The sequence below is a fragment of the Coffea eugenioides genome, chromosome 7 (genome assembly GCF_003713205.1).
Source record: "Coffea eugenioides isolate CCC68of chromosome 7, Ceug_1.0, whole genome shotgun sequence".
Lineage (NCBI taxonomy): Eukaryota > Viridiplantae > Streptophyta > Magnoliopsida > Gentianales > Rubiaceae > Coffea > Coffea eugenioides.
In genome coordinates, this window is record NC_040041.1 from 7,199,034 (window position 1) to 7,224,874 (window position 25,841).

At 37.7% G+C, this 25,841-nt stretch overlaps 4 protein-coding genes across 7 annotated transcripts in view; 1 reads left to right on the forward strand and 3 right to left on the reverse strand.

Annotated features, from left to right (window-relative positions):
• Positions 1–4,123: 4,123 nt before the first annotated feature.
• On the forward strand, positions 4,124–5,071 carry LOC113776777 (phospho-2-dehydro-3-deoxyheptonate aldolase 1, chloroplastic-like). Its single transcript, XM_027321838.1, has 3 exons — positions 4,124–4,157; positions 4,217–4,443; positions 4,934–5,071. Exons 1-3 carry the CDS (start codon positions 4,124–4,126, stop codon positions 5,069–5,071), a joined length of 399 nt encoding a protein of 132 aa, XP_027177639.1.
• A 749-nt stretch (positions 5,072–5,820) lies between these two features.
• LOC113778307 (probable serine/threonine-protein kinase PIX13) lies at positions 5,821–8,479 on the reverse strand. 2 transcript variants are annotated; one of them, XM_027323667.1, is made up of 6 exons: positions 8,151–8,479; positions 7,505–7,758; positions 7,108–7,243; positions 6,830–7,002; positions 6,517–6,592; positions 5,821–6,368 (listed from the first exon to the last, which is right to left on the reverse strand). In XM_027323667.1, the coding sequence occupies exons 1-6, from the start codon at positions 8,290–8,292 to the stop codon at positions 6,052–6,054; spliced, it is 1,098 nt and encodes a 365-aa protein (XP_027179468.1). In that variant the 5' UTR covers positions 8,293–8,479; the 3' UTR covers positions 5,821–6,051. The 2 variants fall into 2 exon arrangements, with proteins under 2 accessions (XP_027179468.1, XP_027179467.1); XM_027323666.1 differs by having other exon boundaries at positions 6,517–6,655.
• A 2,831-nt stretch (positions 8,480–11,310) lies between these two features.
• On the reverse strand, positions 11,311–17,589 carry LOC113777505 (receptor like protein kinase S.2-like). Of its 2 annotated transcripts, XM_027322619.1 has the most exons (9): positions 16,844–17,589; positions 16,557–16,685; positions 16,159–16,181; positions 15,198–15,581; positions 13,120–13,451; positions 12,624–12,762; positions 12,351–12,523; positions 12,053–12,149; positions 11,311–11,976 (listed from the first exon to the last, which is right to left on the reverse strand). In XM_027322619.1, the coding sequence occupies exons 1-9, from the start codon at positions 17,458–17,460 to the stop codon at positions 11,648–11,650; spliced, it is 2,223 nt and encodes a 740-aa protein (XP_027178420.1). In that variant the 5' UTR covers positions 17,461–17,589; the 3' UTR covers positions 11,311–11,647. The 2 variants fall into 2 exon arrangements, with proteins under 2 accessions (XP_027178420.1, XP_027178421.1); XM_027322620.1 differs by lacking the exons at positions 11,311–11,976; positions 12,053–12,149 and adding an exon at positions 12,163–12,263.
• A 1,644-nt stretch (positions 17,590–19,233) lies between these two features.
• Positions 19,234–25,841, reverse strand: part of LOC113777603 (probable LRR receptor-like serine/threonine-protein kinase At2g16250) — a 63,215-nt gene continuing 56,607 nt past the window's right edge. Inside the window, exons 4-6 of one of the 2 annotated variants that reach the window (XM_027322751.1) lie at positions 20,752–21,168; positions 20,317–20,372; positions 20,121–20,167 (exon numbers count right to left, since the gene is read on the reverse strand). In XM_027322751.1, the coding sequence (XP_027178552.1) occupies positions 20,332–20,372; positions 20,752–21,168 (458 nt within the window). In that variant the 3' untranslated portion in view covers positions 20,121–20,167; positions 20,317–20,331. Of the gene's footprint in view, positions 20,168–20,316; positions 20,373–20,751; positions 21,169–25,841 lie in introns of both variants that reach the window. The other variant, XM_027322750.1, reaches the window with a different exon arrangement.

Sequence of the window (25,841 nt, forward strand, 5' to 3'; positions counted from 1 at the left end):
TAATGTCTAGTCAAAGACATTAAAGAAAGGCGCTCATTGGGAGGCAATCCAATTATTTCTTTTAATTGTTTGTTTTGATTTCGTGTGATAGTTTAAATATGTTTTCCTTGAATTTGACTGATTTCGGCTTTCAATTTTCGTTTTTGATGATTTGTAAGTGTCTTTCTGTCATGACGCGCCCGCATCATGACGTCTGGAGAGCTCACGGTCGAAATCGTCAGAAGGGGTTCCTGCCCTCATGACGTGCCCGCGTCATGACGTCTGGAGAGCTCACGGTCAGAATCGTCGAAAGGGGTTCCTGCCCTCATGACGTGCCCGCGTCATGACCCATGAAGAACTCAAGGTTAGAGAGCTCTCCCGTTCTCATTCCGTGCCTTCGTCAGAGAGCTAAAGGTTGAGTTTTGCAATTGTTATAGGAAAAAAATTTAATTAAAAAAAATTTAATTTAAAATTAAAAAAAAACTAAAAAAAAAAAATTGGAATTTTCACCGTAGCTTAAATTTCCAAAAAAAAAAACTCTTTCTTTTTCCTTCTTTTTTTTTCTTTCTTTCTTTCTTCTTCTTTCTTTCTTCCCCGCTACCCCTGTTCGCCCTTTCTTTCTTTTCCTCTGTGCACGCCGCCGTCGCTTACTCCACCTCACCCGCTGTCCGTGCGGAAGCCGCAGCAGTGCCGCCGTCTCTCTCTTTCTGAGCTCCACTTTCGCCTCCAGCTTGGTCTCCACAGTCGCGCGCAACCCACCTCGCCTGCGCACGCCACCCACTACTGTCCCCTTTCATTTGGTTGTCGTCTAAGGTGGAGGTAATTGGAACTTGTCCCCCAATCTCTTAATAACTAATTGGTGCTGCCTGGGTTGCTCAATAGTTAATGTTGTTGACAGTTGGAGTTTATTTTCTCAATTGGTGAATTCCACCGGTGGTACTGGTTGGACTATTTTCGCTTGGAATTGCTATTTCTTTTGGGTTGGGTGAAATTGTGCAATTAATTGGCCAATTGGGGCCATTTGTTGGGACTTTGGGTGAGCTGAAATACCGCACTTGTTTGTTAAATTGGGAGGTTTCTATGCCATTTGCATTGCTTATTCCAGTTGGGTGCATCTGATTGAATTGCTGGGGTTGCTAATTGCACTGTTTTGGGGGTTGTTTTGCTGCCTTGGGTGTTGACTGGATTTATGTTAACAAGTTGGAGAATGCTTTGCCTATTGGTTTCATTTGTTGACATTTTTGGTGGCACGGTGACACTTGAATCTACTCGTGGACGTTGGTAGAATTTAATTGATTAGTCGGTGACAAATTGGCTACTGACTTAGGTTGCTATTTGGGTGACTGTTTGATTGAAAGCTCAGTGTTTTTTTTTATTGATTTGTTACTGTTTAATTTCTGCACTGCTATTGCTGATTTTAAGTTAAGGCATTAACTGGCCAACTGGAGCCATTTGTTGAGATTTTGGGTCGACAGAGTTTTGCATTTGCTGGTTGAATTGAGTTAAGATGTCTCAGCACTTGGGTGCATACTTCCGCCACATCGGTTTTCCTCCACCGTTCCCGCCTATCCTTTCGTCATTCGAGAGGGAAGTTTCATTGTTCTCTTCACTTTAATTACTTTATTACCTCCATTGAGAACAATGTAGGATCTAGGTGGGGGGGAGCAGTTATGGTGTTAGTTTTTCTAGTTCTTAGTTTTCAGATATTTTTCTTTTATTTTTAGTCCGTTATTTGTCTAGTTTTCGTTTACTTTTTGTCATTTATCTGTCTAGCTCTCCTATGACTGCCAAGTTTGATGTTGGATTGTTGCCTCTATTTCTGCTATTGCCAAACTTTAATAATAAAAGTGTATTAAGTCAATGTGGTTGAGTCCAAAAACATCTCTTTGGTGAATTTCGGTGATTGTTTTACTCTTATAATTTTTGGTTAACTTTCCTAGGCATAGAGAATGATTGTTAGCATTTTCATGTGAATTGGTCCGGTTATTAACCTTAGTTCTCCATGTTTGAAAATGAGGCTTGCTGATGCAAATTTTCTTTTGGGTTTTTGTGTTATTTAGCTGTAAATAAGAGTTGACTGCACTCCGCTAGTCGTTACTATCTAGTAACCGGGGATCTTCACTAGAAGTGTTGATTCTCACGTCAAAAAGTAGTAATTGCTATGAGTACGTGGTCGCGTGACGATAGGAGCTAAGTAACCGGGCTCCTTCATCTAAAAATGTTGGAGCTCGCGTCAAAAGGTTCCAATGGCTAGCGACTAAGTCTTTTGTTATTATTGAGAAAAAAAAAAGAGAAGGAAAAAAGAGAAAAGTAGAAAAATGTGAAAAAAAAAGTGAATGTTGTGTTAGTGTATAATAAAAGTCAGCTTGCCGATTTTTGGATTTAATGTTGAGATTTTGGTTAATAGTTGGACCATTTGCTGATAAATGTTGTGTGTCATTCCTTTTTCTTAGATTAGTTAACCTGAAATTAGAGGAATTTGTGGTTTAGAAGCTAACCGAAGTGATGTTTCTTGGACTTGACCATTGATGCTTGATTATTATTTTTCTTGGTATCTTGGCAATTTGGTGGATAGAGCAGTAGCCACTATCAAATATTGGTGTTTGTTTGTTGTTCTCATGCTTGAGGGCAAGCATGGTTTAGGTGTGGGGGGAATTGGTAGGTTGCAATTTATTCATTTATTTTATTATTAATTTTCCCTATTACCTGACCTGATGTGAATTAATTATTAGATTCTACTCGCTTTACGTAATTTACATTTATTTCAGGGAGTAGAACAAAAATATTACAATTAAGGCTAATTTGACAGTCATCGAGAAAGAGTTCAAATAGCAGGCAATCAAGGGCATTTTTGGAACAAGGAGATACAAGACCTTTTTGGTAATTCGCAGAAGACAGCATTAAAAAGAGGGGACGAAGGGCTGAAGTCGAGCGTCTTCTTTCCCCTGGGGGAGCCGCCGCACAGTAGGGAGCTGGCTTCCCTCTTAGTTTTTCCGTTCTTTAGTTTAGCCTAGTTTCCTTTGACTTTTCCATTTTTCGTCATCTAGTAGGGACTTTTCTTTCTTGGCTTGTGGTAGTGGAATTCTTCTACGGATGTCAAGAGCAAAATTGAAAGAAACTTTGACTTTTCTTCATCTGAACCCTTAGCAATTGCTTTTGCTTTTTCGTATGTCATCCGAAGGGAAACAGAGGGCTACCTCTTGTAACTTTGCTATCTCTGCTTGATTGGAGCGAATTGCATTTCCCAATTTGGGAGTTGATGGCCGCGACTCTTGTTTCAATTTTGTGTGGATTTTGTTCATCAATTATGAACTAATTTCCTCACTCTAGTCAAGGGACAACGGATGCTTTGGGTCGCCTAAAATTATGAGATCGATTTAATTTAATCTTCTCCTTTTATTTATTGGTATTCGCATATTTTTTGATTGCTATGCTTATGGTTATTTAATTAATTGATTGTCTTGGATCCGGATAATTAATTGATTTGATAATCTATTGTCAATTGGGACGTTAAATCCGTAATTGTTTAATTGTCTCAAAATAGTGATAACTGGCATGATTGGGTTTGTGTCAGGGGAATATGCGGGCTAATCTGAAATAACCCTGATAGTGCGTTATTTGGTTAGAATAGGGCTCTTCTAATACGTAAGGCAATTGGGGAATTAAATCTTATGGGCGTACCTAGGATTATTTCTCAATTAGGGCAGTGATTAACGGGCGTACCTTAATCACCGACACAGTAAGGAAGGGTTGACTGTCATCGCTTGTTTGGTAGTTATAACCTATTTATTGATAAATAATTGGAATTGCCTTTGCTTCAATGATCAATTAGGTGCACCATTGCTGAAGTTATTCCTTGGCTAGATCCTTTGATTTTAGTAAATTGTTATTTAATTTCTAGTTGGTTATTTAATTTCTAGTTGGTTATTTTATTTTTATTATTTTACTTTTAGTTAAATTGTTTAAATTGTCACCCCTGATATAAAACACCCCCCTTTGTTACTGTGGATTTGAAAAGAAATAGTTATACCCAGTCCCTGTGGATTCGACCCTGCTTACCACTTCTACAGAAATTACTTTAGTTGAGCAGGTTTTTATTATTGCACAGGCTTCGACAACCTGTCAATGGCTTTCTCAAGTTCCAATGGAAACTCACTGGATTGGAGTGTTGGTGGCTGGTAAAGTAAGAAGGCCTTGCAGCTTCCTCAATATCCTGATGAAACTGAACTCAATGCAGTGCTTGAGACACTGGAATCGTTCCCAACCTTAGTCTTGGCTAGTGAGATAAGGGCTTTAGAAGAAAGGCTTGCTAATGCAGCCATGGGCAATGCCTTTCTTTTACAAGGAGGGGATTGTGCTGAGAGCTTTAAGGAGTTCAGAGCTGATAACATTTTTGATGCTTTCAATATTCTTGCTCAGATGAGTATTGTCCTCATGTTTGGAGGGCAAAAGCCAGTTATTAAGGTGCATGATTTTATTGTCACTTCTCTGACTTTATTGGTTTTTTTGCTAATTTTTCGTCAAACCAAGTTCTTTGTACAAATGCAATTCCTGAACAACAAACAACTAAGTTTGATTTGCAGGGTATGGTGCAACTAAATTATTAGGAGTAATGACTAATTAAAACATATTCCTATCAGCAATAATGCGCGTGCATGCAAGAGTTGATCAATGCAAGTGGCTGGAAAATACAGAGGGACTGGAATATCTTGCTAGAGAAGGCATATTAGGACTAAAATGTTCACGGCTGCGAAGTATTAAAAATATACTGACTATGAAAAATGTAGAAGAACAGCAAGACATGGCATTTTGTAATCGAGGTGCTGTTACTTGTTTGATTAGATAACGTGATAAGCCATTCTATTTTGCATGTCTTCAAACTCGTAAATTCTACTCCAATTGAGAAATTATTCAACTATGAAGTTGGCAATATTTCTCTTGTTAACAATATCAGGTTGGAAGAATGGCTGGTCAGTTTGCTAAGCCAAGATCAACAACATATGAGGAGAAAGATGAACTGCGGCTACCGATTTACAAAGGGGATAGTATTAATGGTTATGACTTCAATAGAAAATCAAGAACTCCAGAGTGATATTACGAAGTGTCGTTCTTTCTCAACTTTCTTAACTAATGCTTGTCTCCCACCTTCCAAAACCCTGAAATTTAAGGATGGTGATGATAATGTTACCGAGGAAAGATTGATGGTGGTTCTTAGAGCATAGCGTGGCATCCACCAACCTTTTTCAATTGTAGTAAACTACAGCCATGTTTGATGGTTGATGAATCTACGAGTTATTCTGTTCAGTAACTTGGTTGAAGTTTACTGTTGCAACCCACAGATAACATTATTGTTGTATTCATATAAAATTTAATGTCTGAGTAAGTACTATGTCTTATCTCTAGTTTTGATGTTAGCAATAAGCTGGAAGAGATGACTATTTGTAGTTACAACAATGGTAGCAGTGATTTGAAGAACTAAGTTTCTTTCATCAGCTAGGCAGGAGTTGAAATTTAATTTCGATGCGAATGTGCTCATTTATGTAACGGACTTCAGGAATCAGGATGGAAGTTACATTTTAAACAACCAAGTGGAACATGTTTGGAAGTATTAGCCCAGAATATTAACAGCCACCAACTTCTTCCGTAGAAAATAGAAATCATCTTTCTTGGCTGATATATTATCAGACTCAGTTTATGGTTGAGATACTCAAAGAGGACACTCGAGCACAGAATTGACTCATTTAGCAACAGGCTTCTGAGAGATGAAAACAGAATTTCGCGTCTTTGTTGTTACTCGTTGCACTAGAGTTGTTACTGGTTCCCAATTCTGAAGAGGTTAAATTGAAGAAGAAACAAGCAGCTGTTGAATCAATCATCCGACTAACAATCGAAAGGATCTGGTTTTCTGGAAAGCAAGTCTAAACGTTATGATCTGTGAATTTTGAACAATACGATAACATTGTGGAACAGGACAGGATGGATACGATTCGCTCCTCGGTTGAAGGTGGCGAAACATGAGGTTGCTGACCAAGGAAATGAGCTGTCTTGTTCATGGAATATATCCTTGGTTGTTTAATTTCGATCAGCAGATTCAATAAGCTCTAGTACCTCCGCAACTTCTTGCATGGATGGTCGGCGTTTAGGTTGCATCTCAAGACATCTCAGAGCAAGTTCAGATACTCTTGTGGCAGCTTTTGCAGGATATTTGCCTTCTAATCGGGAGTCCATTATTTTGTCTAACCTTCTTCTGGTGGCTAAATCATGCTTGATCCGATCAACCCGCACAAACTGTCCAGACTGAAGTGCCCAATATCCTGCTCGTAAACCAGTTAGCATTTCGACCATTACAATACCAAAGCCATACACGTCGCCCTCCAAGTACAAGTTCCCTGTTAATTAAAGAGTAGAATAGTTATGCCCTCATCTTTCTGTTGGCCATCTTCCTCTAATTTAAATTGGCAAATATTACTAATAGGTTTACTTTGAAATGGCCGCTTATCCTTCAGTACTGACGCTAAATAGGTCTGGCTAGATTACCTGTCATGACGTACTCAGGTGCACTGTGGCTGCTGCATCTTGGCCAATCTGTACCTGGATATACTTCAACACCTAGCTGCAACAAAGGATCCTCTGGAATCGTTGCCAGACTAAAACCAGATATCTTGGCATTGTAAGACTGAAAACAACGTGTTACCAAGTGCAAAGGGATGAGGCTTCTTTTACCCTCATCAGTTTTGTTTTCAATCAAAACTGGAAAACTTTTTCAAGTAGAACCCTCAAAGCTTAATAATAAAGTAATGAGATAAGAAATCTCAAAAGCAGTTAACTTGTATATCTGAAAGAAACTTACATGATCAAGCAATATGTCTGAGGTGTCAAAATATTCATAAAAACCTTCTCTCTCCTCTTTCTGGTTAAACAAACCTTGTCTTTCTGATGCATGCAAGAATGCCAAACCTCGAGCTGCTCCAATTAGAATCTTAAGCCTTCTATCCCATGGAAGAGGGTGATTGGTATAGTCCCCTTAAGACATCAAAGCACCAATAAGCTATATTGGATAGACATACAGATGCCAGTAGCTGATTCAAGGTTAATTGAGAAGCTAATAAGGCAAATTTATGGTCTCACTTTCAAACAGGAGCTTCTCCAAGCTGCCCTGTTGCAGATAATCATAGACAAGAAGTAGCTCATTGTCCTCCCGACAATAACCAAGGAGCTTAATTATGTTAGGATGAGAAAGTCTTCCAATCAAATTTACTTCAGACTGCACCAAATATATGACAGGAAAATTCAGAACAACTTGAAACTTATAGATCACAAGTGAACTACCCTTTGTCACATATTGGAGTACCTCAGAAGTGTATAAATTACTTCAGAAGAAATGGCAGCATCCATCAACAGAGAAACAAAAGTTTATTCCAACTTCCAGTTGTGTGTGTGGCATAGATATAATAGTTAGAGAATCGAAGAAGTACAACCGAAGATTGAGCAATTATCCACCCATTCAAGACAGCTGAAATGTTACCTGCCACTCATGAAATTCTTGCACACTTTCAGAATAAAATCTTCTGACAGCAATCAATGATTCATTTGTACAAATTGATGAAGCTTCATCGCAAAGAGAACCTCTATGTAACATCCCAAGTTCGTTACACCCCAGCTGCGTACGAGGGGCGAAATTATTGGTCGCAAGCTTGAGTTCTGAAAAAGAGAATATCCTTAGATCGTTGCAAGCCGAGGTCTCCCCTTCTGTACGAGTCTCCTCACCCCCACTAGCTCCTGCACTTTTACCACAGAGAAAAATTATGCAGTTAAGCTGTTAGCTAATCCATTTCATTTGATGCCCACCGAAAGCTAGAGACTGGCATTACCCTGTACCAGCAATATTATACTTCCAAAGAACTTCCAAAAAAAAAAATTAGAAGAAGGAGAATAAGCAATGAAATGAATACTAGCTAAGCAAGATTCTTGAAATAAGAAGATAGCAAAAATCAAACGAATATACTATCGAAAATCCTGTTAGTAATTCAACCCTCTCTCATAAAGAATTAAATCCATCCAATCCAAGAAAACTATAATTATCTGAAAGTTCTCTAATCAAATTCTGAACATTTGAACGTGATCAAACTGTGAATCTTACTCAACTTTCTTAGGTATTACTGGTGACCCACCTTCCGAAACGCTGGCATTAAAGGATGGAGATGCTGATACTGAAGAAACATTGCTGGGGGTTCTTAGAGCAATCCTCCGCAGCTCCTCTCGGAGCAGCGTGGCATCAACCAACCTTTCCCAATTGTCATAAACTACACCCATAATTGATCATTGATGAATCCACGACATAAACAACTGAATTACTTCTTGAAACCTTGAATTCTTGATATGATGGAAACTAAAATTCACGAAAACCAACACACCCTATCCCCCCAAAGCACACCAAAATTAAATACATAATCGAGTCACTGTTGAGTCTTCTTGGTCCAGTGGTAAAATTCTTTTTGGAATTGTGTATGCCCGTTGACGTCGCCAGCTAGTCAACTTTGTTCATCTAATATATAATTATTGATTCTCGTTATCCAGTTTTGTCGCATTCATTTGTTGGTATTTGGCAAAATATTAGTACTTTGACCAATGAGAAACATAAATAGGCTAACATAATAGTAAAACTGAAGGGGGGGAGGGGTTAATTGCATCCAGAAAGACTGCATATTTGTTGCAAGCTGAGGTGGAATCTATCTTTGCAGTCAATAAGCTTCTCAGTAGCAAGTTGAGAATTTTCATGTCTTACTGTCATGAATCTCAAATTGCCCCTCGATTTAGCAAAAAATAAGTACTAAGATCTCTCTGTACTGAGTAATATGAATGATTATTCTTCCATCTGTAGAAAACTTTAGAAAGTCCAGGACCAGAATTCCAGTACACATTAAGTCCATCTAAAACAGCAACTACAGAAAAAGATCAAATTTGTAGGCAATTTTGAGCTCACAGCGACTCTTTTACCAACAATTGACGAAAGGTGAAATCAAAATTTCGCATTTTTTTTTTGTAATTTATAACACTAGAAACATATACAAACTTGTTTTTTTTCAATTTTGAAAAAAGGTAGCTGTTGCAGAAGAAAGATGCAGCTGTCTGTCGATCAGCGACAACTTTGAAAGGATCTATTGTTCTGGAAGGCAAGCATACTTTGGGTTTGATGGATATCGTTAAGGTTGCTGACTGTGTGTGTGTGTAATTAACAGGATATTGAAAGCACATCGGTCAGAATGTTCATGATGGAGACATAGGTTGCATCGTCAAGACTTCAATCCCAGGTCATTTCTTGATCTTTGTCTTCTGTCCTGTCTAGTTGGCTGCGACAAAATAAACGTCCCATTGAGGTTTTGTCACGTAGTAATATAAGAACTAACCAATGCCAACATTTTTTCTTTTTTGGTTTCCTGTTCATTTTTTGTTTAATAGTAGTAGAAGTTTGCTTGCCTGGTTCTTTCCAATTTAACATTGGCCAAACGTAACTATCAACTCTTTCCCAGTTAGTATAACAAGAAACTGGCTCCAATATGTCTCTGTTTACAGCAGAACAGAATTTAGTACAGCTTACCAAAAGAAGAAGATAGTGAACACGAAGTTCCCTATGTCAGAAAATATATCAGATCTCTATAAACCTTAAATTGACAAATGACAAAAAATACAATAAAATCTTCTCAGTATCCAGAAAAAGGTACCTTTTCCACGAATTCTAAGGACTCAAGTGGTTGATTTTTACAACAAATTGCTGACAAAATATCAGCACAAAATATCAATTTTGTTCTGTAAGATTTCTATCGCTACAAGAAAAATGGACTCTTAACTACTTGTACAAGGCACGATTGGAGAACAATGATTGGAAATAGTCTAAGGGTACAGGAAAAACATATATTCTTAGAAGGAGCTGCTCTTTGAGAAAGCTAGTCCAGCCGCTATGCACTTATATGGAGTGGATGGGAACCATGGGATGGATATCCTCCATTCCTTGGTTGCAGACCACTTCCAAAAACTGTATTGCGGGTGGAGTTGATCTCCTGCCCTTTTTGTTTTTAATTAGCAGATTCAATGTTTACTAGCATCTCCACAACTTGTTCGATTGATGGTCTTGACAAGGGTTCATAGCAAAGACATTTTACAGAAAGCTGAGCCATTTCTACAGCACCATAGAGGATATCAATTATTTTCTCCAACATTCTCTAAGTAGGACGAAATGAAACAAAGTAGACTGGATCTTGTAATCTATGGATGGTTTATGCCTATGCCTGTTAGCATTTGGACCAAAACCATATACGTAGCTCTTCATATGCAAGAAAGATCAACTTGCTTAATTACTGCTAGTGTCCGACCTTCCAAAACAGCATAAAAGAATTTCCCGGAATGGCCATGCTTGAGATTTGAGAAGGATGGAGTCACTCAAGAAGTCTGTAGCTTTGAGAATTAATTTCAGTATAAGCAAATGAATCCCCAACTAACAATAAGCTCCTGAAGTTAAAAGATAATTTCTGGGCAGACTGAGAACTGAGATTAAAAGATGGTGATGCTGAGGAATCATCACTTGGGGTTCTTAGACCAGTGAGCCGGAGCTCCTCTCTGCACATAGCAGCTCTAACCAGCCTTTCCCAATCGTCGTAAACCATAGCCATCTATGATGATCTAACCCTTCTTCCTGTATAACCATCAAGATTATGTAGTTCAGGAATTCTTGGTGATGAATGACATTTATATTGTAATTTGACAGGATACACGCAGGATATTATTCTTACCAAAAAAAAGACTAATACCGCCCATTTTCCCAAACAGTGGTAGCTAAGTCGCAGTCTTTAAGGTGAAGAGACTGTGTTTATGGAGACAAAAAAAAATTTTTCCTTCGTTCCTTCTCCATAGATCAACCCAACTTCAATGTGTTACATTAAAAGACAAGAATAAAGCTTCCAGGAAGGGGCACTCTCCCATTTTCAACAAGTGTTTTAAACAATTTGTGGAAGATAGTCATCCAATTTTAGCGAGATAAGATGTAAGTAATATAAATGAAAAAAAAATGAGGTTTTCCTATCCTGAATGAATATAACGAGTAATTTGACCCATTGTGATCCCAGGCTTGATGCTTCTCAGACCCTTGATTTTGCGTTTGTTATTGCCCAGCTGCTCCAGAAATATAGGAGCAGAAACTGTTTTGAGAACTTCGTTATCTAACAGTTTGAGAACTTCAGCAAAGAGTTGAAGCCAGCAGACTTCCTACTATGAAGCTATGAAATTTATATTGGATTTTCCGCTTAAAATTTGAAAGTTAGTAATGGGATCTCTCCATGACAAGACATATAAATGATAATTATTCCAGATGTGGAACATTGTTGTTACTTTGTATGCATCAAGCCCGTTTCATTTTAGCACCTAGAGAGTAAGATCATATTTGTAGAAATGTTAAGCTCAAGATTGATTCTTGTTTTTCAACAACCATAACAAAAGTGAAGAAAGAATTTCCAAGTCTCTGTGGTGTGCATCACTGGAGAAGCTGTCTGATCGATCAGCGACAACGTCCGAATATGGATCCATTCTTCTGGAAAGCATGTATAGAAAACAGAATGTACCTTGTGGGACTGCAGGTTGATGACCATGTAAATATATGCTATCTGGCTCGCAGAATTCAACCCAGTTTCCCGCCTTTCTTTGTTGGTGATTCAATAAGCTCTAATTCCTTCACAACTGCTTCCATTGATGGCCTGTATTTACAATTTTTCTCAAGACATAACAGAGCAAGCTGTGACACTTTTGTAACAGCTTCTACAGGATAGTTTCTTTCTAGCTTGGAATCCAAAATGCCGAACAAAGGCTGGCCAGATAAATCAGGCTTGATCCAATCGAGCATAACTTCTTGATCAGTCTGACAACGTGTGTCTAGCTTCTCTAAACCTGTTATCATCTCGACCAACAGAATACCGAAGCCATATACATCCATCATTGGGGACGACTTCCCTGTTAAATACGGGTACTTGAATTATGAGTCATGATGATGAGTTTTTGTGGAATCTTAGAGATCTTTTTGGATTACCTTCACGCCAAAGTAGTTTTGGATGTACTTCATTATACGGATCTGGATCTATCAATGAGGTCTTCTGACCAAAATCTGATAATTTGGCATTGTAAGACTGGAAAAAAATGGTTTACACGTAATGGAAAGACGTGAGACTTCTTTCACTACCATCTTCTTGTCATCAGTAACATTGATAGTAATCTAGGAGAACTTCATCATATGCAGAAATCTACAACATTAAACAATTGACATTTTGGGGAATCTCACATTCTTGATGAATAAATTTATACTGCTCATAAATTCATGTCAAACATACCTGATCAAGCAATACTTTTGAGGGCTCAAAATGGTCATAGAAACCCTCATATCCCGCTTCCCGTCTAATCGAACCTCGTTTCTGTGATTGATGCAAGAACGCCACACCTCGAGCTGCTCCAACTAAGATCTTAATCCTTTTTTCCCATGTAAGCGGCTGAAAGGCAGAGCCTCCTAGATGCACAGAGCCCCCGAAAAACAGGGTACAAATTACCAATGGTAAGCGAAGCAAGATTAACTGTTTCGGTAATGAAGCACACAAGGAGTATCTTACGTCTTCCAAATAGGTGGCTGGCCAAGCTGCCTTCCTGCATGAACTCATACACAAGAAATAGCTCTTTGTTCTCCCAACAGTATCCAAGGAGCTTAACTATGTTTGGATGAGAAAGCCTTCCATGCAAGACCACCTCAGACTACAGACCGAAACAAAAAATTTGAAAAGAAAAAAAAAGGCATTTCGGACAACTAAGAAATATCAAGTTACATAAGAAACCAAATCAAATTGGTCTTCTGATCATGGGTGACACGGGGAAGGAAATAGAAGATTTGTTAACAATTACCTATTTTACGTCAGAAGTGCCAAGACAAAGTACTTCAAGAGGGATAGCAACATAGATTAACAGAGAAGAATATAGTGCTCCAGTCATTGTGAGCCAGAGACAACCAAATTACGGGTGGGGACTAGGGAGGCGCAATTGTGAGGAACAAGAAGTTAGAAACCAATTCAAGACTATCACGGATCGGCTGGTTACATGTTTTGTGGGAATTACCTGCCACCTGTTTCGAAATGCTGGAATACACCAGGAATACACTTCTTTAACAGCAATTAGTGCTTCACTTCCACTCTCTGACATGGACTTTTCATGAAGCGAACCTTTGTATACTCTCCCATATGCACCTTCTCCCAGCAATGTGTCAATTTCAAAATTTCTTGTAGCAGCCTTCAGTTCCGAACAAGTAAAAATCCTTAAATTGGGGGTGGCCAATATTTCTCCCAGTGGATAAACCTTCTTACTCGCATTAACTTCTGAGAACTCATAGCTCCCTGAAGCAGTGCTGCTGCCTGTGGATTTGGCATTTTCAGTTGCCTGTGACATCCGTCCTACATGGTACAGATAAGTGGTTGTCCTTTTTTATCAGCAATAATTTCCAAGAACAAAAGTGAATGGCAATCCTTTCGCCATGCTGCTACAATTAAAAACAAAAGGGCGGAAGAAGAGAAAGAAAGAAAAATATTTTATGTTTTCGTTATGATGTCAAAATTTCAGGTTTTATCCGCACCTGGTTCTTTGTATAGTGTCTACAGAGATGTTAAAAGGAAGTAAATATCTTGAAAAATCGTCGGCTAACTGACAATGTTCACCAACAAAATACGAAATTATCATCATAAAGGACCAAATGACACTTCTTATCAGTTAGAATCAGGTTTTCAAATCCGAGTTGATCAAAAAATTACCCATAAAAATTGTACTGAGCAGGCTGAGATGCGAATCTATGGCTTAAAATGGTCTTTTAGTGGACGCAAGGTGAACTAGTAAAATAAGTTTGAAAGAACAGAACACTCAAAAAGCACATACAGCCCATCAAAAAACGGCAGACCGGAAAACTCAAAGTAACTGTATAAGGCTGATATTGACAAAGAAAAAGAAGAAACTAAACAGGCTTGATAGGAAAAACATAGCCGATCATCAGAATATATTCCGATCAATGACGGAGACAAGGGGGCTGAGGGGGCCATGAGTTTTAAAAATTTTAATTCATAATATATAAATATATGTATAAGACAAAGTTGACTCCCTAATTTTTTACAATTTTAGTTTATATTACGAGAATTTATATACATATATATATATATATATCCGTGTGTGTATGAATTTGCCACCTTTGATTTAATTTTTTCTTCAAAAAAGTTATTTATTTTTTATTGTGCTAATTATTTAACGTTCAAAAAATTAAACATATAATTTGATGATCCATAGTAAATTGACCCAAGTCGATATATAATAATAAAAGACTCAATTCATAATTATCAATGGGCTAAACCAAAAATAATTACTTTATTGGTCCATATACAAATGTACAACTTAGCCTAATTGATAAAAAATGTAAAATTAGTGATTTATCCTCTTGTTGACTTATATACAAATATACAAATAATTACTTGAAAGCTTTGTGAAGACAAGAAATTAAGTGATCTATCCTGTTGTTGACAGATTGATTATATTTGTTCTCGCTCTTCCCGTGTCAACTGCAACTATACAACGAACATTTTCAATTATGAATATAATCAAAACAAAACTCCAAAACAAGAGAAAAGATAATTTCTTGAATGATTGTCTAACAATGTACATAAAAAAAGGAAAGTTGTTCAAGAATTTAGCACTGATTCAATTATAGATGAATTTAGTTCTGTGAAAGAACATAAATCTGAATTTACTTTTAAGAAAAGAGGTTGAAATATCAAGATATGCTAACATAACTTTTATCTTTTATTAATTGAAAATAGTTATATTTTGTTTTTGCATAAGTGACATATTGGAGCACCTTCTCATAATGTACAATTTGGATAATTTGTGATGTTATAAGATATTTAATTAAAGGTTATTTCTTGTCCTAATTTTTGTTATGACTATACTGCTTATTTATGAAATAGACATGCCTTTATAATTAAAATTAAAATTTAATATTTTAAGATGTCATATATTTAAATAAATGAGAACTATTTTGAACATAACATATTAAGATAATTTTGTTCGAAAAAATTTTGACCCCCGGAAGGAAAAAATCTTGGATCCGTCACGTCACTGATTCCAATCTACCTCTATCCCAGTGATCAATACACGCCTACCTATTGTTTTAGATCCATCAGGAACTGCTGGCATTGTAGGAGGTGGGAAAAGTTTGTTGGGATGACTAGCAGCTTGAAGTTGTTGATTACTGAACCTTGTTGATTTAACACGTTTCAAAGCGTCAAGTATTTCTGACATTTGGGGCCGCTTAGAAGGCTTGTGGTGGACACAACCCTTGGCAATGAAAGCAACTGCCCAAACTTCTGTCAAATGCTGTTTCTTGTCGTTTGAAACAACAACATAGCGTAGGGTCTTTTCCATCCAATCCTTCTCCTTCGTAATGGAGTCATTGCCAGCACTAGCACCCAGCTTGCTGGTGACTAGCTCAAGCAAAATCTTTCCAAAGCAATAAACATCATAAGAGCGTCTTGCCGTAGATTTACCTGCAGTTCAGGAGATAGATTAAGACAATTACATAGTTGAAAATCAGCATCCTTTTGTGCTTGACATATCAAACTTCTTTTATACTTTATCCTTCCGTGTCCAATATATAAGTGATTGGATATCCTGATGCGCTTCTTCATCACACATACTCTTGCTATCAATAAATGAGACTTCTATTTGTTGCCAAAACAAAGGAAAGCCCCGAACAATCTAATGCAATATGTAATGACAACATCTACAAGTGATTAAATAGTTCGGGGATTATCAAACGATGGTGTGCTCAGAGCCTTGCATCAGTCCATATGGGAAGACAGATGGTTTGCCCAATATGTCACGGTCTAAATGGGAAGAATGTGAAGTGTTTTAGCAGAATCACCAACATCTGGAGCAAATACATACTGAAACAAAACCTCTGGTGGTGTTTTGTATTACTTTGGTTTTTCGACAGTGCTGACAGCTAATGTGTAATGATAGCTTGCTACCACGACCAAAAAATTTAAAGAATTCACTCTAGCTTCGAGACACAGTTAGATAAAACAAGATAATGCAGAAGATGAAACGTCAAAAGTACCATACCTGGACTGATTTGTTCAGAAATTCTGCCATAAAAAAAGAAAGATTGTCAAAGCCTTAACAAAGACAGGCTAGTTTCTAGCATTATGAAAATAGAACTAGGACCATTCTGATTTGTAAGCAAGCATGAAGCGAACCAAAATGTTGTCAAAAATGCTTGAGCTTCAAAACCAATCCAATTCAGAGAAGTTATTACTCAAATTAGGACTACAATTGAATTCTAAATTTTTCACATGATACTGGAAACTGATATCATCATTTTGGAATTTTCGAATAAACAAATTTTTTGTTTGTAAGTCAACTGAGTTAAAGTACGGCAAAATCTAGGACATTTATCCTTAATACTTCTTATTAATACAGAATCGTTGTAAGCAATGTCACAGCCTCATGCAAGTACTCACTTTGGCAACCGCAGGAACCGAGCAATCCCAATCTGATTGTTTTCTTTTTCTTCGATGCAGACACCTGCAAGGCTTCCTAACCTCACTTCAAAGTCATCATCAAGTAGTATGCTGCTAGCTTGAATGTCCCTTTAAGATTCAGAAGAGAAGAATCAGAAATGAATACCATAACGTCATGTTCTACAATCAAATCCCCTCCCTTAGGCCCCAACACCAGAAAAATTTAGAAAGAAAAAGACAAAACAGTGACATTAGGAATCTATCTAGATATGCTAGCACTGGGTTACCTATGAACAAGGGGTGGAAAACATTCATGATGTAGATAACATAAGCCCTCTGCCACTCCAGTTGCAATCTTCAACCTCGTGGTCCAATCTAATGATGGTAACTGGTTAATGTCATCATGCCCCAATAAACTTCCCAGGTCCTTGTTAGGGGTGTATTTGTAAACAAGAAACTTCTGATATCCGTTCTCCAAACAATGCCCCAGAAGGGGGATCAGCCTAGAATGATAAACCATGCAGCAAATTTCCAATTCTGACATGAAACACAATTCATTCTCAAAGCAAGAAACATCGACTTGTTTAATTACCACTTCTGTGCCACCTTGCAAAACACCATAAAAGAATTTGCCAGAATGGCCATGCTTGATGAGATTGGAGTCACTCAAGAAACCTGTAGCTTTAAGAATTTGACTATAAGTAAATGAATCCCCAACTAATAAGCTCCCGAAGTTAAAAGATGAAACTTGGCCAGTCTGAGAACTGAAACTGAGAGATGGTGATCCTGATAACAGTGATGCTGAGGAAACATCACTCGGGGTTCTCAGAGCAGTGAGCCGGAGCTCCTCTCTGCGCAGAGTAGCTGTAACCAGCCGTTCCCAATTGTCATAAACCACAGCCATATATGGTGATCAATCCCTTCTTCCCGTATAATTCTTGGTGATGAAAGACACCAAAATACTTGTATTCAACAGGATACAAACAGACTAATCCCACCCCAATCCTAAATTGTAGAAAACAGAAAGGGAGCATTGTGCCATGCCAGTCTCGGAGATGAAGTCACGCTGTAGTATGGACGTCAGCCTGGTCCATGGGAGAAAAGTAATCACAGAAAAAAATGAATTTTCTTTGTTCTTTCTCCAGTTGACTGAGTCAAGTTCAACGCCTTACCAAAAAAAAAATTAAAAAATTAAAAAATGTTAAGGTAATCTATTTTTAAACTGCTCGAATAATTTTGTAATAACATATAACCTTTGGACACTGTTTATATAAACCTCTACATGCAACCTTTACATGTCAGAGTATAAAGTATAGATGCAGGCAATAATATTAAAACTCATATTTGAGGATGTAGCTCCGATTTATCATAGGATTTTCCTCGCATTTTTTCATACATTCAAGTACAAAGCTAATGGATGGATGACCAAGTGTCTGATATTAAGATGGAGATTGTGGAAGAGATTCGTCAAGGGTTCAGGTTTACGTTTGCTTTTGATTGTTTCCATCTACTCAAGTCTTTCTACTCTTGCCAAGTGTTCCTATAGGCTAACCCAAACCCAAAAAAAAATGCAAGCAACAACTTGCCTTTGTTATTGCCCAGCTACTCGAGCTCGACTCGACATACAGATAGGGGTGCTCGAGCTCGAGCTCGAGCGAGTAGTATTATTGAAGCTCGAGCTCGAGCTCGAAGCTTGCTCGCAATACTCGAGCTCGACTTGTATGGGTTTGAGTCCATTCGAGTCTTATCAAGTTCGAGTTATTAAATTTTATTTTTTTGATAATTTTTGAGCGAAAAGACATTATTACCCTTTTAAAATTTTTATATGACTTGAAACATTTCGTAAATTCAACAATTCTTTTGGGTATAAGGGTAATTTTATAATAATAATATATTAAATAATTAAAATTAAAATACTCGATAAGGCTCGTCGAGCCTTCGAGCATTACTTTTGGATGCTCGAACTCGACTCGATAACCTTATCGAGCTGCTCGAAACTCGACTCGAACTCGGTTTGATCGTTCGAGTCAAGCTCTTGACCGAGCTGCTCGCGAGCTACTCGCGAGCAGCTCGGTTCGATTACATCCCTAGCCCAACTGCTCAAGAAATATAGGGTCAGAAAATGTTTGAGAACTCCATCAACTTATATATTGACCCCTCTAAAATTTTGAATGTCTCCTTTTTTTTATTTACATTTCCTCCCTTGATAAATTAAGAATTCTTAATTCTTATGCTTCATAAAGGTGTTAGATCTTATTAAGATTAGTTATTGATATAAATTCAAAAACAAACTCTTTTGACATTTTTAAACTACCACCACGTTATAGCGAAACTTGGATGTCAAAATATAATTGACATAACGGAGAAAAAGTATGTTTAACATAAGCATTTTTTTTTTGTTGTAAATTTGCTCTGATTATATTCGATGTGGTGTCCAAAGTTGAACCTTATGACTTTAGGTCCTGACTCCGCCACTGATAAACTCTTTCCCAGTTAGTATAACAAGAAACTGGCTCCAATATGTCTCGGTTTACAGCAGAACAGAATTTAGTACAGCTTACCAAAAGAAGAAGATAGTGAACACGAAGTTCCCTGTGTCAGAAAATATATCAGATCTCTATAACCTTAAATTGACAAATGACAAAAAATACAATAAAATCTTCTCAATATCCAGAAAAAAGGTACCTTTTCTACGAATTCTAAGGACATGAGTGGTTGATTTTTACAACAAATTGCTGACTGACAAAATATCAGCACAAAATATCAATTTTGTTCTGTAGGATTTCTATCGCTACAAGAAAAATGGGCTCTTAACTACTTGTACGAGGCGGGATTGGAGAACAATGATTGGAATATAGTCTAAGGGTACAGGAAAAACATATATTCTTAGAAGGAGCTGCTCTTTGAGAAAGCTAGTCCAGTCGCTATGCACTTATATGGAGTGGATGGGAACCACGGGATGGATATCCTTCATTCCTTGGTTGCAGACCACTTCCTCGGGTGGAGTTCATCTCCTGCCCTTTTCGCTTTTAATTGGCAGATTCAATGTTTTCTAGTACCTCCACAACTTGTCCCATTAATGGTCTTGACAAGGGGTTCATAGCAAAGACATTTTACGGAAAGCTGAGCCATTTCTACACACCTTAGAGAATACAAGAGTGAGCAGCATGCAGGAATAGAAAAGAATATAGAGCTCAAGTCCTCTATGAGCAAGCGATAACCATATTACAAATAGGTAGGAACAATTGGTACCAAACGAAGGCTGTCAGAGATGGGCTGGTTACAAGTTTCGTGGAATTACCGGCCATCGTTGAAATTGCGGAATGTACTCAGCATAAACTTTTTTAACAGCAATTACTGCTTCAGTGCCACAGTACGTGGACGTCTGATGAAGCAAACCTTTGTATACCCTCCCACCTCCTCCCAAAAATGTGTCAATTTTGAAATTTCTTGTAGCAGCCTTAATCTCCAAGTATGTAAAAATCCTTAAATTAGAGTTAGCCAAGATTCCACTGCGTGGATAAACCTCTTCATTCGCATGAACACGTAGTTCCATGAAGCACTGCTGTTGCCTGAGGATCTGGCATTTTGTATTGCCTGTGAAAGCCGTCCTACATGACAAAGATAGGCGGTTGCCATTTTTCTATAAGTCAATAGAATCAAAGAACTAATGCCAATATACTCCTATTTCCGTGCTGTTATATTCAAAATCAAAAAGGGCAAAAGAAGAAAGAAAGAAAAAGATTTTTCGTTCTTATACGTTTTTGTTATGATATCAAAACTCCAGGTTTTCTCCGGCATCGGCTTCCTTGTATTCTGTCTAGACAGATGTTAGAAAGAAGAAATATCTCGAAAACTCATCAGCTAAACAAAGTATGGACTAATCATCATACAAGATCAATTGAACCTGCTCATCAATTACAATCAGGTGGTTAAATTCCCAGTTGATCCAAAAAAATTTCCAACCAAATTGTACTACGCAAGCTGCCATGTGAATCTATGGCTTAATATGGACTTTCCGTGGATGGAGGGTGAACTAGTATGTAAAGTTTAGAATTGATTTGCCACCATATGAACAATCAAAAACAAAATATACCCCATCAAAGAACAACTGATTGGAAAATATCTTAAGCTAATATCTTGACAGGAAAAAGAAGAAAATGAACAGGCTTGACAGAAATCAATATACACCTACCTATTGTTCGAGATCCCTCAGGAAGTGCTGTCATTGTAGGAGGTGGGAAAAGTTTGCTGGGATAACTAGCAGGTTGAAGATGTCCATTACTGACCCTGGTCAATTTAATATGTTTTACAGCCTCAAGTATTTCTGGCATTTGTGGCCGCTTGGAAGGCTTGTGTTGGACACAAGCCTTGGCAACAAAAGCAAGTGCCCAGACTTCCATTAAAAGATGCTCATCTATGATTAAGGAATTGTCTACAATGTTTAGGATGAGTTTCTTATCGTTTGAAACAACATAGCTTAGGGCGTTTTCCATCCAATCCTTCATACTGGAGCCATTGGCAGCACTGACACCCAGGTTGCCAGTGACTAACTCAAGTAAAACATTTCCAAAGCAATACACATCATAAGAACAACTTGTAGTAGATGTACCTGCAGCATAGGAGATAGATGCAGAGAATTATGTTTGTGAGAATCAGCATTGAGTTGTACTTATCATGTCAAAACATCTTCTATTCTTAATCTTCCAGAAAAAGAAGAATAATGCTTTCCATGAACTTCCCTTTCCTATTTATGGGTGATTGGAAATGCTGATATGCTTCTTCATTGCATATAATCTGCTCTTCAAAAATGAGAGATTTCTATTTGTTGCCAAAACAAAGGAAAACCCAGAACAAACTAGTGAAACAGGTGAGCACAACATCTACAGTTTGAAATAGTTCAGGGACACAGAGATAACAGGGGAAATAGAAGGATGGTAACCTCAGATAAGTCTATCAAACTAGTACATATAAACAGTGAAGACAGATGGTTTCTGATAGGGTATAATTTGTTAGTATTTTTATTATTAATTTTCCCTTCTATCCCTGACAAATATTGTGTTAATTGCTGATATTTACTCATATTTGGTATTTGGAATCAATTTCAGGAATGAAGCAGAAAACTACCAAAAAGGAGGGACTTTGTGAAAAATATGGAGACTTCTAAGGGTTTCAATCCTTGGGCCCTTGAATTGGTGGGGGACCACAAGCTAGTGAAAGGCATTTGGTCATTTGGGCTTCAAAGAAAGCAACGTAGAGAGACTTGGAACAAGAAGTACTTGGGAGGCTTTGTCCACATGTGTGGGGACCACCTAGATAGCTTTTAGTCATATTTCTTTTGTTGCTTTAAAAGGGGACAACGTACAGAAGCAAAAGATATCTAGGGCTTTAGTTTTAGTTTTTTAGTTTAGTTCTAGTTTTCTTTCTTTGGACTGGCCTCTGACACACGCCAGGTATTCGACAATATTCCCCAACGGGGAGATTTTCTCATGAGGCGTGGTTAAGCTTTTCTAGTCAAGGGGACAACTGACGATTTGGTTCGACAATTACTGTGAGATCGAATCTGTTTTAATTATTTTCTTCATTTATTGGTATTTATATGTTCCTTGATTTTAATTGCTATGGCCTTGTGTATGATTGATTAGTGCGCAATAATTAATTATTCATATAGGCTATTTTTGCTAAATAGGGGTAATTGAATCCGTAATTGTTCGTTATCTCTATCTCAGTAGCAACTGGCGTAATTGGGTTTATGTCAGGGGAGCATATGATCTAATTTAAACAAACCCTCGTAGCGTGTTTGTTGGTTAGGATTGGGCCTTTCTAATTATTAATGCAATCTAGAAATTAAATCCTACGGTCGTACCTAGGGTTATTTTTGGGTTAGAGAAATAGCTAACGGTCGTACCTTAGCTATCGAGAAATTAAGGAAGGGTTGGTTGTTTATCGCGTGCATGACAACTATAACTAATCTATTACTAAATGTTGGAATTATTTCTGCATCAATGATCAGTGCATGAACCATTTCTGAAGTGTACCCTTGGCTAGAGTTTTCCCTTAATTATTCCTCTTAATCAATTATTTTCTGCAGTTAATTTATTTAGTTAGCATTTAATCCAAAACCCCCCATACTTTGGACTCTAGAAGAAACGAATTATCCCCAGTCCCTGTGGATTCGACCCTACTCACCGCTATATACAAAATCTGTATTTTTCTCGAGTAGGTATTTATTATTGCACAGGTTCGGCACCTGTCAATTTTTGGCGCCGTTGCCGGGGACTGGTGCCAGATTATTTGTTTCTTTTTGAGTTTATTTTGTTTTCATTTTTTTTTATGGCTGCTAACATTCCATATTTTGATGATAGACTGGACTTTGTTCCAGAATGGGGTTATGAGACTCATGTTTTTCCTAATGATCAATGGGCTGTTGCAAATTGTGGGACTTATTTTGACTCAGGTTATTCAACTGACACATGCCCCGTATTTCAAGATAATCTAAGTTCTCCACTTGATACTTTTGGAGATTTTCCACCCCAATATCAAACGCAGTATGACCCTTATTCAAACGGGTATGATCAAGAATGGTGGGATAATTCCAATTTTGATTATGCAACCGGGCCAATGGATTTTCAACAGCAAGAGTCTCAGCAATCATCCTCCGTGTCAGGTATGTCTCTTGAAGAAATGATGGAATTACTAATTGCTAATACAAATCGATTTCATCAGGAGACACAAGCGAGCCTAGATCGATTTCATCAGGAGACACAAGCGAGCCTAGATCGATTTCATCAGGGGACACAAGCGAGCCTTCGCGACCTGGCAGATCAACTATGTCTATTGACATCCAGAATAAATCGATTGGCTCCTCAAATGGAAGAATTGCCCGCACAAACCAATATCAATCTTGAGGAAGATGAGAGTGCAATTATCCGGCCAAATGACATGGAACTGCAAGAGTTTCAAGAAAACGGATTTAAAGATGCAGTTGAAAAGGAAGCAGAAGTGCAAGAAATGAGACTCCAAGATCAACTCGTTCAAGTGAATGAATCCAGTGAACAATCTCCAAATGCGGTGACATCTTCTCCACTCCTTAATCAATATTTTCCTGACTCCTATTCTTCAACTCCTGTTACTGAAATTGATTTTATTATACCAAAAAATTTAAAATTTCATGACAGGAATAAGTTGAGAGTGGAGATGGCAAAATATCTTGAACCAATGAATGCAAGTGAGGGAGGAGTGAATGGAGAATGTAAATTATCATCGACTCGTTTGGCGCCATTCACTAGTCCATGGAAGCCCGTAGCTCGTATGTTCAAGGATTATTCTATTTACGAGGGTTATCAGGACTATATAGAGGATGAAGCAGTAAGACGAGCCACAAGATTTTATCCTCCATGAGCAAAACATGATAATGTCTAGCCAAAGACATTAAAGAAAGGCGCTCCTTGGGAGGCAACCCAATTGTTCCTTTTAATTGTTTGTTCATTTTCGTGTGGTAGTTTAGATGTATTCTCCTTGAATTCGACTGATTTTGGGTTTCAATTTTCGTTTTTGCTGATTTATAGGTGCCCTTCAGTCATGACGCGCCCGCGTGGTGATGTGCAGGAAGCTAACGATCAGAAACTTCTGGGAGCTCTCTTGCCCTCATGACGTGCCCGCATGGTGATGTGCAGGAAGCTCACGATCAGAAACATCAGAAACTTCTGGGAGCTCTCTTGCCCTCATGACGCGCCCGCGTCACGTTCGCGGGAAAGGTAAGGATTCAAAAAAAAAAAAAAAAAAAAAAAAAAAATAGAATAAACATTTCTTATCACCGTAGCTTTAGTTTCCAAAGTTCAAAAGAAAAAATTCAAAAAAAAAAGAGAAAAAAAAGAAGAAAAAAATTTTATTTAAAAAGTCGAAATCAATTTTTCGAAAAAAAAAAAAAAAATTTTTCTTTTTCCTTCTTTTTCTTTTCTTTCTTTTCTTTCTTTCTTTCTTCTTCTTCTTTCTTTCTTTCTTTCTTTCTTCCCCGCTGCCCTGCTTCCCTTTTCTTTTATTTCTTCTTTCGGCTACCCTCCATCGTCCGCCACCCACCTCGCTGGTGCACCTCCACCAGCTAATCGCAGCTTCTACCTCCACCACGGACCTCCACCTCCAGGGAAGTACCGACGCCCCTTTCCTTCCTTCTGCTTTTACATTATCACATTGAGGGCAATGTGTCAGGTGTGGGGGGGAGATCAGTTGGGGTGCTAGTATTTTTGTTTTTAGTTTCTAAAGGCTTTTCCTTTGTTTTAGTTTCTAAAGGCTTTTCCTTTGTTTTAGTTTGATATTTATCTCCTTTTTCGTTTATTTTCTTTTCTTTTTTCTTTCTAGTGGTCAGTCTTCATATGAATACCAAGTTTGATGCTGGATTGTTGTCTCTAATTCTGTTATTGCCAAGTTTATTAATAAAAAGGTATCAAGTTGATGTGGTTGAATTCAGGAACATCTCTTTGGTGAATATCAATAATTGCTTAACTTTTCCAATTTTTGGTTAATTTTTCTAGGCATAGGGAATGATTGTTGGCATTTTTCATGTGAATTGGTCCAGTTATTAATTTTAGTTCTCCATGTCTGGAAATTTGAGGCTGGCTGCTGTTATTCTTGTGTTGCTTTTAGATATCGTGCTATATGGTTGTAAATAAGAGTTGACTGTACTCCGCTAGTGATTAGTACCAAGTAACCGGGGATCTTCACCTAAAATGTTGATTCTCGCGTCAAAAGATAGTAGTTGCTATGAGTGTGTGGTCCCGTAGCGATTGGAGCTGAGTAACCGGGCTCCTCCATCTATCAAATGTTGGAGTTCGCGTCAAAAGGCTCTAAGGGCTATAGACTAAGTCCCTTTTGTACTAAAAAAAAAAAAAAAAAAGAGAAAAAGAAACAAAAACAAAACAAAAAGAAAAAAATAATAAAATAAAGATTGTGTTAGTATGTGAATAAGTCAGCTTGCCAGTTTGTGATCTCAATGTCGAGATTTTGGTTAATAGTTGGACCATTTGCTGATAAATGTGAGCAACCATTCCTTTTTCTTAGATTAGTTTGCTTTAAATTGGAGGAGTTGGTGGTTGGGAAGCTAACCGGGGTGGTCTTTCTTGGATCTTAACTGTGATGCGTGATATATATTTTTCTAGATATCTTGGCAATACGGTAGTTAGAGCGATAGCCATTGTCAAAATTTTGGTGTTCAATTGCTGCTCCCATGCTTGAGGGCAAGCATGATTCAGGTGTGGGGAGAATTGATAGGGTATAATTTGTTAGTAT

Bases quoted from the DNA above. Each gene is read 5' to 3' on its own strand.
- LOC113777505 (XM_027322619.1), bottom strand. From the start codon at position 17,460: ATGGCTGTGGTTTATGACAATTGGGAACGGCTGGTTACAGCTACTCTG. The intron at 15,582-16,158 runs GTATGGTACTTT...CCTGAACTGCAG, and splicing joins TTCTGAACAAATCAGTCCAG to GTAAATCTACGGCAAGACGC. The intron at 12,524-12,623 runs GTAAGATACTCC...CTGTGCATCTAG, and splicing joins CAGCCACCTATTTGGAAGAC to GAGGCTCTGCCTTTCAGCCG.
- LOC113776777 (XM_027321838.1), top strand. From the start codon at position 4,124: ATGGAAACTCACTGGATTGGAGTGTTGGTGGCTG. The intron at 4,158-4,216 runs GTAAAGTAAGAA...AACTCAATGCAG, and splicing joins GATTGGAGTGTTGGTGGCTG to TGCTTGAGACACTGGAATCG. The intron at 4,444-4,933 runs GTGCATGATTTT...TAACAATATCAG, and splicing joins GGCAAAAGCCAGTTATTAAG to GTTGGAAGAATGGCTGGTCA.
- LOC113778307 (XM_027323666.1), bottom strand. From the start codon at position 8,292: ATGGGTGTAGTTTATGACAATTGGGAAAGGTTGGTTGATGCCACGCTG. The intron at 7,759-8,150 runs GTGGGTCACCAG...GTAAAAGTGCAG, and splicing joins TAATGCCAGCGTTTCGGAAG to GAGCTAGTGGGGGTGAGGAG. The intron at 7,003-7,107 runs GTGAGACCATAA...TGATGTCTTAAG, and splicing joins GGAGAAGCTCCTGTTTGAAA to GGGACTATACCAATCACCCT.